Source organism: Temnothorax curvispinosus, unplaced genomic scaffold (genome assembly GCF_003070985.1).
Source record: "Temnothorax curvispinosus isolate PA1 unplaced genomic scaffold, ASM307098v1 QBEX01011708.1, whole genome shotgun sequence".
In the NCBI taxonomy this organism is placed as follows: domain Eukaryota; kingdom Metazoa; phylum Arthropoda; class Insecta; order Hymenoptera; family Formicidae; genus Temnothorax; species Temnothorax curvispinosus.
In genome coordinates this window covers 51,849-67,709 of record NW_020221488.1, presented here as the reverse complement: position 1 = coordinate 67,709, position 15,861 = coordinate 51,849, and the positions used below count along the sequence as shown (strand labels likewise).

Below are 15,861 nucleotides of genomic sequence, written 5' to 3'. Positions count from 1 at the left end.
AAATGAAATAATTTATGTAGACATTAAAATATACAATAACACACTGCATAGTGCTCTTTATAAGATTTTAAATAACAAATATATCTTAAAATTATAAATCCTATACTTACTAATTGTAAGTAAATAAAATTAAAAATAATTTACATTGAAGATAGTAAACATATAATCTATATAATAAGGATTATTATGTTTTTATTTAAAGTAAAGAGATTCAAGAACATAAAATATTGTATAAGAATGTGATATACTTGTAGCAATGTAAAACTTCAAATTTTTAGGGAACATTTCGTATTACTATTTTATAATGTTGTTTAGTCCTTTCTAGTATAGTAATTTTTATGGGTACCCAATTATGGCAAAATTTTATCAACATTATATTATCTGCAAACGTGTCTCGACCACATCACATACAGATCTCAACTGAATATTTTTTAGATCAGAAAGTGTATTTTTATTTACCTCTCTTTCATATAAATGTAGCTTTGGCTATAGGGTGTATCGCATTAGTAGCAACAGGGTCAATGCTCCTTGCATATCTTCAGCATGCCTGCGGAATGTTTAAAATTGCTAGGTAAAATAATAAACGTAAAAATAACAAAAAAATTTTAATTAAAAATTAGTTCCGTTTTCCATTAACATTCAGATTTGACAAATATGTTTTTATACGAATATAAAGTTTTATTATACAAAATATGTAAAAATGCTAAATACATTTAAATAGTTGGCATATTAAAATAATAATCTTTAATTGATATGCATTTTCTAATACATATAGAATATAACGTACTTAAAATTATTTTTTAGTTTTGCATTAAAAGTGGAATTTTGAATTTAATAAAATTAAGTAAGAAAAGTACATTAAATTTTGTTTATATCTTATAATAGGGTTTACATAATATTACAAATATTGCAATTTTATCATAAACGTTCTCGTATATCTAAATGTTTTGGGGCAAATATTAACTGGACAAATTTTTTTTTATTATTGACTATTTTGCATAAAGCTTCATATAAATAATAATAAATAAATTATTTACAGTTACCGTATCGAGAGAGCAATACAAGTTTATATAACAAAAAATAACCTGCGAAACAAAATTCTAGCTTATAAAGGCATAATTCATGCTGTAGATATTCATCGGAAAGCTACAACGTTGGTATACATGTTTTATAATATGTGAATTATAGTATACGCAATAACACATATACCTTTTTGTTTCTATAGATTCTCCAACCATCTAATATCCGAATTTGAAATATCATTCATGTTTTTAATACTAGTCGGAGTGCTCGGTTTGAGCCTAAATATTTTTCGGGTAAACCTTTTTTTTCTACTTAATAAATCCCCAATTAATAATTTGCATATTATTTTACATGTTGCTTTATTTCGTTAATGACTTTATTGTCTTTCTATTAACAACATTAATATACCTTTAATTAAGAATTTTAGAATTATGATTGTGGAGCAAAATATTATTCAAATTTTTTATTTTAATGTTACCAGCGATTTAATTCTAGAATTATCTAACTTTAAAATAAATTCAGATTCTTAAATTATTGACATACGAATTTTACATAATAAAATAATATATTGTACAACGAGTGGGAAAAGTGGTCGATTCTGAATGAATGTGAAGTTGGTCGCACGAACGAAACGAGTGCGACCATCACACTCATTTGAACTCGACCACTCTTCTTTCCATGAGTTGTTCATACTATTTTTCCTAACAAGAGCGTGAAACAGGCCGCTTTTCGCTTGTTTTACAATTTCATTTCTCCACAGTTAAGAAATGACTCCATTTCTCAACGCTTATGTCATCGATGCGAAATGGATCGTTTTGCTCACTCAAAACAAGCGCGAAAAACGGCCCATTTCACGCTCGCGTTAGAAAAAAAAATATTATGTCAAAATAATATTACTATCTATACTTTTGCCGGATATTTAGTTTACAAAATTCTCTTTATGCAAAATAGTTAGAAAATAAAATTATGCATCTTAAAATTTAATAAATAAAAAATTAAGACAAAATTATGTAAAGATTTACAATGCATAAGAATAAAGAATAATTTTGTTAATTAAAATTTATAATTTTTATGTATAAAAATATTTGTAATTTAATACATTAATTTATATGACAAGTTACCAAATTTTTCCACAAATTATATTTATATTATATTTCTCGTAGGAGAATTGATCTCAATACTGTATATTAGATTTTTCAGATTGTATTAATTGAATATAATACTGAGGAACTTCTTATTAATATTATATTTGCATTCATATGTTTTTTATATATGTTTTTATCCAATTTTGTGGGACAACAAATTATAGATCATAATAATCACATATTTGTCACAGCGTAAGCAATATGTTTACTTTATATTATATATTTATATATTTAGCGACATAGATTTAATTAATAACACTTACAGATATCTATATGTAATATCTATGTAAAAATTTTATATAATTGTTCTTATTTTTTTGAAGTCTTCACGTTATGTTATCTCTTTCAGATACAAAGTTCAGTGGTACAATACTCCTTTATCTGTACAAAAGCTGATATTATTTCTGTTACAAAGAGGCAATAAAAGTTTTGGTCTGCATGTTGGTGGATTGTTCATAGCATCTTTAGAATGTTTTAGCACGGTACAAAATATTATATATATCATTTTATATATCATTTCATATATCAATATACAAATATTTAACATATACAAATATTTCACATGTGATATATAATTGTATTAATAATGTTATTTACAATATACAAAAATTTCATTTTATAATATATTGAAAATATATTTATTTCTTAATGCGACAAAATAAAAGCAAAACATGATTTGTTACAGTTATTCAATGCATCCATATCTTACTTTACTATCATGTATTCAATGCGATAATAACAACATAATATATCAATTAATACTATGTCGATGGGAAATTAATAAAAGATTATGTGTAAATACTTCATGTGTAGAATAAATACAGCATGCTAAGTAAGAGATGCAAAATAAAAGTTTGAAAAAGAGATTTTATAATAATTCTTAATAGAAGAAAAAAATAATTAATATGTATTTCTATCGCCTTTATACCTGTAAGTAACATATATACATATACATACCTGTATAACATCGCGAAAGGAAAACTAAAAACTTTAATTTATGTTTAATATTCATATTATACGTAGAAAAATTTCGATATTAACATTTACAAAGTTATGAAATATTGTATCTATTTGTATTACCAATTAATTTATATTTACAAAAATAAATTAAAATGAATAATAATAATTTGATACTTTTTCCTTCTTATTTAACAATACATCAGCTCTTTCAAAACATTTAATTGTTCTAATATTGATTTTGTTTATGTCTTTTTTATTGATGTTCCTAAAACTGAGATTTAAAATTCATATTTATTTCCTTCTTAAATATTTTCTTGATTACCTGATTTCTTAATTTTTGGTTTTATTTAGTTCTATTCAGCAGAATATACTTAAAAAATCAAAAATTATGAAAGTAAATCTATACGTATATACATATATAGATATACGGGAGGTTCCGTTTGCCTACATTCGCCGTTGTCAACAGCTTCGTTTGCCGACATTCCCAATTGCCTACAGAGCGATTGTCTACAAACATTATTGCGCACAGTAATAATTAAAAATACGAACGTACGTTTGCGCATATGCATGGTTTTATTACGCACAAACACATTGTACACATGCAGATTGCACATATGACATTATTGCGCTCGTACACATTGCACACATAAAATAAGAAAATTATATATATTAACACTTTGCACACACAACTTTTTTTCAGGTTTTAGCCATTGCCACAGTATAAGTACATACAGTAGGGACACTACTTTTTTAGTGGTCGTCAATTTCCAGTGCGCATGATCGATATATCCTACAGAGAACATGACGGCCTGTATGTATGACAAAGAGAAAGAAGATATTTCTCTCTCTTTCTCTCTTACAGCCCCCTATCCTACAGAGAGGTCATGTGACCTAGGACTCACTACATCAAAGGTGCCGACGCTCAGTGTCCTTACTGTTTGTACTTATATACTGTGCCGTTGCTCGTTGTTTATTAAAAAGTTATTAACAAAAAGATTTGAGAAATATAACAATTTGTGTCAGTGCTAAGGGAAGTAATTTATTGATGTGTGTATAGACAGCACACATGTAGGCAAAGGAGTGGCTACGTCCTCCCCCCTGCAGCAGTAATGGGAAGAAGTGGATATTGCTTCGTATAGAAAGTTGAAAACATGTGTATGTGCGCAATAAAGGAAGCTTTTCAGCAAGCGACACAAGTCGACACAAGTGTCGTTTTATCATTGTTACTAATTGCTAAAAAGAAAAAACGTTTGTGTCGACTTGTGTTGCTTGCTAGAAAGCTCTCAAAGTCATGTGTGCAATTTGTATATGTCCAATAATGTCATGTGTACAATCTGCATGTGTGCAATAAAATCATGTGTGCAATGTGTTTGTGCGTAATAAGGCCATGTGCGCAAACGTACGTACGTATTTTTAATTATTACATATGCGCAATAATGCTTGTACATAGGCAGTCACTCTGCAGGCAAGAATGTAGTCAAACGTGACACTCCTTATCTATACAATATATACAATATCATAAACATATGTATATATGCTTACAATTAATTTGTTTGGTTGACATAATATCATTAAAGAATTCTCACTATTACGGATCAAATGTAACATACGAATGTACATATCGAACTGAAGCATGTGCATAAGTGTCGCTGAGACATGCCCAGTACGGATGAACAATTTTTACCTCATGGCTTTCCTCGTGCACAATATACTATGAGAAAAAAACATCTGTTGAATTTCTCTCGCCATTGAATCGATTACATAATCGGCGACCGCATCTTGGTGATATAGTGTTAAATTGCAAGTGTTTCAATTTCACGAAGGTATTTCGTATTTTTTACGTTGCAATTACATTAAATTACGGAATTATCTCAAATTATAGAACGTTAATATTTTTGCTAGAAGAAAAGACGTAGGAAATACAGATATAAATATTTAATAGATCGACCAAATAGTGGGGATAAACAAACCTTTATTTCTTTTATTTCCATTATACGTACTTTAATGCTAGCAGAGAGATGATCAGTGTCGTGGATAAATATTTCAGTCTTAATCGAACTCTTTTACTGATAATTGGTTTGTGGCCTTACGAAAAATCAAAACTTGCTCGATTGCAATTAATCTGCATTTTTATTATTCTTATAACTTGCATTATATTTCAGGTATATCAATTTTAATTCTATGATCTATAGACATGTACTAAGATAATATATACATTATTAGAATTAAAGTTGGCATATTCCATTCGTACTTGCAAATTTTTTTTGTCAATTTAAACTCAGTATTTTCTTTAAAGTGTTAATTCTGTTATAGAATATGTCAATTGTGCAGTTAAATACAAAAACTATTCTTGGTTTATTTTGGAAGTGTATAAAAAATATATACAGTCTTATATTCTTTATTTGCATAAAGAAACTATTTGAGTGCGCATATACGTTTATATACACGTATATGTAACAACATATGTTATTATGTTGTATTCTATTGTACGTTAGTTACATTCAACTTACATAAAATAAAAATTATAATTATACGATTAACTTAAAATTCTTATATATATATATATATATATATATATATATATATATATATATATATTAAATAACAACTAAGAATAACCTAAAATATGTCAAAATAAAATATGTAAAAGTAAAAGCATATCAACATTTTTTTCATTTAAATTCTTTAAGAAATATTATTACTTATAGCTTACAACAATTTTGTCATCAAAATGTACTGTAGAATTGATCATCAAGATTTTTTCTTCTGTACTTATTTTTAGCAGTTTTATTATAAAATACAATTCCTTTTACATTAATAGTGAAACGGTAAGTTGATTGTATATTGTATTTGTTCAAATTAATACTTTAAATATAAAATCCGAAAACTATTAATTTTTTTAAATTTTATTAAAACAAGTATAAAAATTTATTAAAAGTATAGATAAAGTATTTAATAGAACAAATTCAGCACATCTATAATGATCTGAGAGACAATAAGGAATTTGATATCGTAGAAAGATATGGAAACAACGCTAAATATTATACGGCTACCCTTACGGCTACAAGTAAGACATCTCTTGCTTACTATTCCAATCCTTTTTGATTACACATCAATTAATATGTTATCTATTAAAACTTTTATACATCATACTTATATTTCGAATTGCTTAAAGTAGTGTCACACATTGCTTGTACTTAAATGCATCAAAAATAAACACGTACAGAAGTATCTTAGAATCAAATAATGCTGTTGGAATTAAAAAATTATTAATCTTTTTATACTGTGTTATAAATATAATATTTTAAGAAGTATGTCTAAGAAATGAAATAATTTATGTAGACATTAAAATATGCAATAACACACTGCACACTGCACAGTGCTTCTTATAAAATTTTAAATATAATAAATATTTCTTAAAATTATAAATCCTATATTTACTAATTGTATTAAAAATAATTTACATTGAAGATAGTAAATTAAATATATAATCTATATAATAAAGGATTATTATGTTTTTATTTAAAGTGAAGAGATTCAAGAGTATAAAATATTTTAGAATGCAATATACTTGTAGCAATGTAAAATTTCAAATTGTTAAAGAACATTTTGTATAATTATTTTGTAATGTTGTTTAGTGTTTATCTTTTCTAGCACAATTATTCTCATGGGTGCCCAAATAGGACAAAATTTTATTAACATTATATTATCTGCGAACGTGTCTCGACCACATCACCTGCAGATTTCAACTGAATATTTTTTAGATCAGAAAGTGTATTTTTACTTACCGTTCTTTCATATAAATATAGCTATGGCCATAGGGTGTATCGCAATAGTAGCAACAGGAACAATGCTCATTGCATATCTTCAGCATGCCTGTGGAATGTTTGAAATTGCTAGGTAAAATAATAAACGGAAGAATAATAAAAAGATTTTAATTAAAAATTAGTTCCGTTTCTTATTAACATTCACATTTGATAAACATTTTTTTATACAAATATAAAGTTTTATTTTGCAAAACATGTGAGGATGCTAAGTGCATTTAAATAGTTAGCATATTAAATTAATAAACTTTTGATATACATTTTTTAATACTTGTAGAATATAGCGTACGTAAAATTATTTTTTAGTTTTGCGTTAAAAGTGGAATTTTGTATCAAATAAAATCAAGTAAGAAAAGTACATTATATTTTATTTATATCTGTTCTATTAAATATTAAAAATTTTATATCTCAAAATTTTTAATAAAGGTTTACGTGATATTACAAATATTGCAATTTTATTATAAAAGTTTGTATATCTAATGTTTTGAACTAATATTAACGAGACAAAATCATAATTTGTTATTTTTTTGAAATTATTCACCATTTTACATAAATCTTTATATAAATATTAATAAGCAAATTATTTACAGTTATCGTATTGAGAGAGCAATACAATTTTATGTAACAAAAAATATTAATCTGCAGAGCGAAATTCGAGCTTATAAAGGCATTATTCATGCTGTAGATATTCATCGGAAAGCTACAACGTTGGTATACCTATACATGTTTTATAATAAGTGAACTATAGTGTACGCAATAACACATATATCTTTTTGTTTCCATAGATTTTCCAACCATCTAATATCCGAATTTGAAATATCATTCATGTTTTTAATACTAGTCGGAGTGCTCAGTTTGAGCCTAAATATTTTTCGGGTAAATCTTCTTTTCTACTTAATAAATCCCCACTTAATAATTTGCATATTATTTTACATGTTGCTTTATTACGTTAATGATCTTGTCTTTCTACTAACAACATTGATATCTTCAATTAAGAATTTTAGGATAACGATTGTGGAGCAAAATGTTATTCAAATTTTGATTTTAACATTATCAAGATAATCAATGACTTAATTCTAGAATTATCTAACTTCAAAATGAGTATGCAGATTCGTAAATTACTGACATACGGATTTTCCATAATAAATAAAAAATATTATGTCAAGAAAATATTACTATACTTTTGTCAGATATTTAATTTACAAAAGTCTCTTTATGTAAAAAAGCTAGAGAACAAAATTATGCATTTCAAAACTTATTAAATAAAAATTACCACAAAAATAATCAAAGAATTATAATGTATAACAATAAGAAACATTGTATAGTTTTGTTAATTAAAATTTATAATTTTCATGTACAAGAAAATACTTGTAGTTTAATATAAGACGTTAATTTTTAACAAGTTACTAAATTCTTCCACAAATTATATTTGTACTATACTTCTCGTAGGAATTGATCTCAATACCATACATTATAGGTTTTTCAGATTGTATTAATCGAATATAATACTGAGGAACTTCTTGTTAATCTTATATTTGCATTTATGTGTTTTATATACATGTTTTTATCTAATTTTGTCGGACAACAAATTATAGATCATAATAATCACGTATTTCTTACAGCGTAAGCAATATGTTTTCTTTATATTATATGTTTATACATTTATCGATATAGATTTAATTAATTACACTTAAAGATATACATGTAATGTAAAAATTTTATATAATTGTTCTTATTTCTTTAAACTCTTCATGTTATGTTATCTCTTTCAGATACAAAGTTCGATGGTACAGCACTCCTTTACCTGTACAAAAGCTGATATTGTTTCTGTTACAAAGAGGCAATAAAAGTTTTGGTCTGCATGTTGGTGGATTGTTCATAGCATCTTTAGAATGTTTTAGCACGGTACAAATATTTTATATACATATTTCGTATATCAATATATAAACATATTTAACATATATAAATATTTTACATGTGAAATATAAACATGGAGCCATTTCTCAACTAGTGGAGAAATGAAATTGTAAAACAAGCGCGAAAAGCGGCCTGTTTCACGCTTTTGTTAGAAAAAATAGTATGAACAATTCGTGCAGGAAGAGTGGTCGAGCCCAAATGAGTGTGATGGTCGCTTCGCTTGCTTCGCTCGTGCGACCAACTTCACACTCATTCAGAATCGACCACTTTTCCCGCTAGTTGTACAATATACTATTATTTCCCAGTGCGACGAAATAAAAGCTAATGTGATTTGTTACAGTTATTCAATGCATCCGTATCTTACTTTACTCTCATGTATTCCATGCGGTAATAAAAACATAATAAATCAATTAGTACTATATCAATGGAAAGTTAATGAAAGATTGCGTGCAACATACCTCATGTGTTAAAAGTAAATACAGCATGCTAAATAAGAGATGCAAAATAAGAGGTCGAAAAAAGATTTTATAATAATTCTTAATATAAGAAAAAAGTAATTAATATGTGTTTGCACTATGCAATGTGTAATTAATATGTCTTTACTCTAAATTCTTACAAATTATATGATAAAAATGAAGTAAAGCAGTAGTGACTTTATTTTACGTGTTATTCTTCTTTTCTAAATAGTTTATGTTAGTACTATTTTAACATTTTTGGACATTTTAATCTGATTTCATATTATATATTATTTGATTATCATTTTATTTTGCTTTTAAACATTGTACTCTCAAAATAAATATTATTTTCAGTTCTGCCATTATTTCTTAATTTTTTATTTAATATTTACTATAGACATTACAATAGCACTACGCACATGCTATTTATCTGTAATATTATACTATATTACTATTACATGACACTATTAACCCTTTGATACTCAAAACTGTCAAAATATGCGATGAGACAGATACTCATGAGGTAAGAGGAAATTTATATTTTTTCATGTTTTATAAAATATATACATACGTATATGTATAACTTAAGAAAATAGTTAGATATATATAAACTATATGTGCATATATATATATATATATATATATATATATATATGTGTGTGTGTGTAAATATAAGAAAATAAGAATCAATTTACAAAAATTAATAATATAATAGAAAATATTACATAATTTTGATGTTATATAATGGGTGCAGTACTTTTTTTCCCCCGATAAATCATATGTAACATACAACGTACAAGTATACATATTGAAATGGACATATGGTTAAATATCGCCGGAAAGAAAATAATATGTTTGCTAACTTTCACTTTAGAACATCTGTTGTGTGTGAGGATAATGTTTTAAAGAAAAAAAATATCTGTAGAATTTTTTTAACATTAAATCAATTATTTAATGGCAACTTTCCAACAAAAATGTTAACGCAAATGTTTCGATTTTATTGTTATTTTGTGCCGTTTTAGTTAGACTACGCAATTAAATTGTATAACATTAAAATTGTACTAAAGGAAAATGTAATTAATATTTAAACTTAGTCGATCAACCGAATACAATAATAACCGAACAGTCATAATAATTGCTTTCAGTTTAACATTTTTTGAGTAAGTTTTGTCCTTTATTCATACATATTTAATAGAATGTATAAGACAAACCTCTTTATATATACAATTTTATATATGTATATAATATTATATGCGCTTGCAACTTACTTGTGTAGTGGACGTAACACTGTTAAAGAATTCTCACTATTACGGATCAAATGTAACATACGAATATATATACATCGAATTGAAGCATGTGCAGAAGAGTCGCTGAGACATGTCTAGTGCGGATGTACAATTTTTACCCCATGACTTTCCTCTTGCACAATATACTGTGAGAAATAAAACATCTGTTGAATTTCTCTCGCCATTGAATCGATTACTTAATCGGCGTGTTTCAATTTCACGAAGGTATTTTGTATTTTTTACGTTGCAAGTACATTAAATTACGGAATTATTTCAAATTATAGAACGTTAATATTTTTGCTAGCAGAAAAGACGTAGAAAATATAGATATAAATATTTAATAGATTGACCAAATAGTGGGGATAAGAAAACCTTCATTTCTTTTATTCCCATTATACGCACCCTAATGCTAGCAGAGAAATGATCAGTGTCGTGGATAAATATTTTAGTCTTAATAGAACTCTTTTGCTGATAGTTGGTTTATGGCCTTACCAAAAATCGAAACTTGCTCGACTACACTCATTTTGTTGCATTAGTATTATTGTAACATTTATTATATGTCAGGTATGTTGATATTCTGATTGTATTATTTTATTTAATATACAGACTTTCTCGATATTTTTTTTTGATTAATTTGGAGATGTTTCTTTAATAAAAACATAGATTGAGAGTGACAAATAATTGAGTATCTAAAATTCCTCTAAATTAAGCTACAAAGATGTTAACGAGTAATCAAATCTACGTTCTTTTAATAATATTAATAATTCTAAATAGATTATTAAATATATGAGGCACTATCATAATTATAAATTGTTGTTTTACGTTTTACAATATTAAACAAAGTAGAATGGTCAATTATCGGCAGATAGAAAACAGATAGAAAGCAGCGCGAATTGTTTCAAGCGTTCGGCTCCAATAAATCAAACATTTTTACTTCGTATGATTAGGCAGAATATACATAGATTACTTTGATAAGAGATAAAAATATGTATGTTTCTAACTTCTTCAGAAAATTATTGATTACAGTTTACAACATTTGTAACTACTAAATGTACTACAGACGATATTATAAAGATTTTCGCTTTGTCTTCTGGTATCATTTGCATAGCAATAAAATACAACTCGTTTTGCGTTAACAGTAATACAGTGAGTTAATTATTTATTATATTTGTTTAAATAAATATTTATAATTCTATAAATATTATAATTTTCTATTAGATGATTGCATAAGTTCGTGCCCGATTTTTATACTTAATGCCAACTATGAAAATCAGGTACGAACTTATGCAATCATCTAATATTTTAAATTTTTACTAATTGCTTCAGCATACAAGCTGCGGATACGGTTGCCGCTTCCGCGATTTGTGTGCAGGAGCTGTAAGAGATACAAAAATAACATAAGAACTTATTAAACAAACAGGTAAAAAATTTAGTGGAGCAACTTCAGTGTATTTATGATGATTTAATGGACAAAAACGAAATTACCATCATAGATAGATATGGGGACATCGCAAACCGTTATACGATTACATTTACAAGTAAGGCAATATGTTTTATCTTTTATTCATTTTATATCCAAAATATTCAAAATACATCCAAAAGTTTAAAGTTTTTATAACATAAGAAATATTTTAAAGACAAAACGCCATTTTTTTATTTAAATTTAAATATATTAAAAAGTATAATAATGAAAACAGCAAGAATCAATTCTTAAAATTCTTAAAATTAAATATTTTGTTCTGTATTTTTTTTTCTTTTCAATACGTTTCAATAATTATAATTATGTGATTATGCGATTAAATTATTTATATATTCTTATTATAATAAAATGTATGTAATTTTATCAGATATCAAATGTCTTACAATACAATATCTAATAATTGTGTGTAAAAAACATTTTATTTTTTTACTACCGCTGTAAATATTAAATTTTTAAGTTATATATTTATTACTTATAGCTCAAATAAAAACCAAACTTTAATAATTGTTAAAAGCATTAAATAAAAGATAATAATGAAAACGGGACAATCTGCATTTTGAAAATATATTTGAATTATGGGAAAAAAATCATATATCAAATACCGCGTATACAGTATTTATCCTAATATAAATTTTAAAATTTTAGATTGTTAAAAAACCACAATTTATATGACTAATTGTAAGTCTTTATAATGTTGTTTAGTATGTCTCTTTTGCAGTGTATTTGTTATTACTGTCGCCCAATTGTGGCCAGATTTTAACAACATTATTTTATCTGCAAACAAGTCTCGATCATATCGTCTACAAGTCTCAACTGAGTGTTTTATCGATCAAGAAAAATATTACTACCTATTGCTGCTCTACATAAATTTAGCTATATTTATAGGATTAACCGTATTAGTAGCGTCTGGATCAATGCTTATAGCATTCCTTCAACATGCCTGCGGAATGTTTAAAATTGCTAGGTAAAAGCAATAAATATTGAAATAAAAAAAATTAATATTAAGAAAAAATTTTGTTTATTATATCTGAAAATTTTAAAACCGAAAGTTTACATGGAGAAATATAGATTAAACAATATTACTTCCTCATAGAGGAAGCTTTGTTTTCGTAAATTCGTATATGAATCTTTGATTGCGTATAAAGTTAGCTTTAATCAACCAAATTTAAAAAAATTATATATAAAATAAGGGTAGAAAAAACCAAAGAAAAGATTGTTTTTTTTTTGAGTTTTTAATGTCAATATGTTCAGAGTGTTCTAAAACGTCGAAATATTGCATTAAAAAAAATTTCGGTATGTGTATATGTATGTATGTATGTATGTCTGTGCCAAATTTACAGAAATTTCTACAACTCCAGAACTGATCAACCAAATCTTAACAAATTATATATGAAATAGGGGTAGAAAAGACTGAAAAATATAATAGAATTAATAAAAATTGTTAATAATAAAGGGGTTAATTTCTGTTAAAAAAAATAACCAAAATTTTTTATTTTTATTATATTCTTCAGTCTTTTCTATTTTTATTTCATATATAATTCTTTAAGGCCGGTATTTATAGTCGGGTCTTATATCCAAGATTGTCTTAAGTATAGTCTTAAGGCGTCATCAGCCAATCAGAGGGCCGTATTAGCATCTTAAGACATCACTTCCTCTATGAGGAAGTCAAGTGCAAATTTCTAATTTGCACAATTTTTTTCTTTGTTAAACTATATAAAATTTCGTTAACTATATATTCTTCCATTTTACTTCTCTTTTCAAAATTATCAAAAAATTAGAAAAATTTTGGCACAGGTTTTTTTAACAATATATTATCTCTTTAATTACCATCAAACAATGCTTACGCATTTTTTTGTACTTTGATTGGTGTGGTACACCAACCTATTTTTCTCAGTGTACATGTAATCTTAGATTGTTATAAGAGTTGTCCACGAGTTATATCATTAGTTTCCATCTTATACATACTATGTGTCAACATGCTTAATATAAAACATTTCTTAAATAGGCTTATTAAAATTGGCTTATTAAAATAATAAAATTTTAATTAATATGGATAATATATATATGTACAGTGGCACACAATAAAATATCCATACAGTTATTGCAACAATTTTGAAATCAGAACTTTCAATAATAATAATATAAGATTTGATAAGAAAAACAGATATTATTTTCGACTTTTTTCGATCCCATTAATAATCATTTTTAGTCTTCCCATCGTGTAATAAGACGAATGGTTCTAACTTGAGAATTTAATAATAACGTTAATACATATACGTATGTAAGCTCGCTTAAAAATTGTAACTATTTAATCTCGGATTTATTGCATGCTTAACATTATTATATAATAACGTTGTTAAATTTTTATACAATTATAGTAGTTAAATTATTTACAGTTATCGTGTCAAGAATGCAATAGACATTTATATATCAAATATTAAACTAAAAAACAAGAGTTTAGTTTGCAAAGGCCTCATTTATGGTGTACATATTCATCGGAAAGCAATGATGTTGGTATTTATATTCTATAATATATGTATAACATATGCAGTATCAATTTACACACACATATTTTTTTAAAGGTTTTCCGAATATCTAATATCTAGATTTGAGATATCTTTCATGTTTTTAATAGCGTTCGGAGTAATTACTTTGAGCCTTAATACTTTTCGAGTAAGTTTTGTTTGGTTTGTAAATTCATGTTAAATGAATTGTATAACATTCCTTTGTTGTTTTATATTAATAATCTTGATTGCTTATTTTCAGTAATATAGTTTTGACATCTTAAATTTGTAGAAAAAGTTTTTTAATTCAAATTTTTCTATGTTATGTGTACCTATATTGATGGTATATTCGGATTAGTATACTAAATATTCGGTAGCTATTTTTTGAATTATCTGAATTTTAAATCCATGTCCGAGTTTTTTAATAATCCAAATTTTAAATATTAAGTGTATTTAAAATTTGGATCATGAAAAAACATTTTATGAATCGGATTATGGTAGACATTTAACATTGCTAATTTAGATTAATTATAAACACTGCAGCCTTGGCATAAATATTTTAATAGGATTTTTTATTATTATTTATTAAATTTTTTTAATATTATTACTTATAAAAGAAAACAGTTGATACCAAATTGATCAAAGAATTTATCATTACAATGTAACACAATAGCAATGAGAAATACTATATAACTATAGTTCAAACTTACAATTAATAGAAAGATTCGTTTATTTATAAAAATAGTTACAATCTAGACGTTAAGTTGTAATTAAAAATTTTTATATCTATTAATTTTGTAATAGATTGTAAAGAATCTAATTCAAATTGTGATTTAGAAGTTGATTTTTGCACTAAAACTCGTACGTTAGCTTTTTCAGATCTTATCATCTACATACGGTACTGAGGAACTTCCAATAACTCTTGTGACAACAAGTGTTTGTTTTACATACATGTTCTTAGCCAACTTTATCGGACAAGAAATTATAGACCACTATAATCTCATATTTGTCACTGCGTAAGAAATATCGTAATTTATTACATTATACAGATATTGTTTTACATAAACTCTTATAGTATCGAAGGTGGAAGTTAATACAATACATACAGCAAATGTACACATGCCGTAAAAGTCTTTATAAGTATCTTTTTTCGTAAATTGTTGGTTCTTTATATTGTTACTATGTAGATACGAAACTCAGTGGTACATAACTCCTTTATGCATACAAAAATTGATACAATTTCTATTGCTAAAAGGCAACAAGTCTT

General features: G+C 25.8%; 2 protein-coding genes across 2 annotated transcripts; both read left to right on the top strand.

Moving 5' to 3' along the window:
• Positions 1-2,276: 2,276 nt before the first annotated feature.
• On the top strand, positions 2,277-2,944 carry LOC112461745 (odorant receptor 43a-like). Its single transcript, XM_025027114.1, has 3 exons — positions 2,277-2,360; positions 2,518-2,650; positions 2,854-2,944. Exons 1-3 carry the CDS (start codon positions 2,296-2,298, stop codon positions 2,902-2,904), a joined length of 249 nt encoding a protein of 82 aa, XP_024882882.1. The 5' UTR covers positions 2,277-2,295; the 3' UTR covers positions 2,905-2,944.
• Positions 2,945-5,887: 2,943 nt separating this feature from the next.
• On the top strand, positions 5,888-9,420 carry LOC112461742 (odorant receptor 43a-like). The gene is made up of 8 exons (XM_025027109.1): positions 5,888-5,956; positions 6,072-6,195; positions 6,767-7,028; positions 7,543-7,659; positions 7,738-7,828; positions 8,430-8,575; positions 8,725-8,857; positions 9,210-9,420. Coding segments are annotated over exons 2-8 (801 nt in total). The 5' UTR covers positions 5,888-5,956; positions 6,072-6,194; the 3' UTR covers positions 9,261-9,420.
• The last annotated feature ends 6,441 nt before the right edge of the window (positions 9,421-15,861 follow it).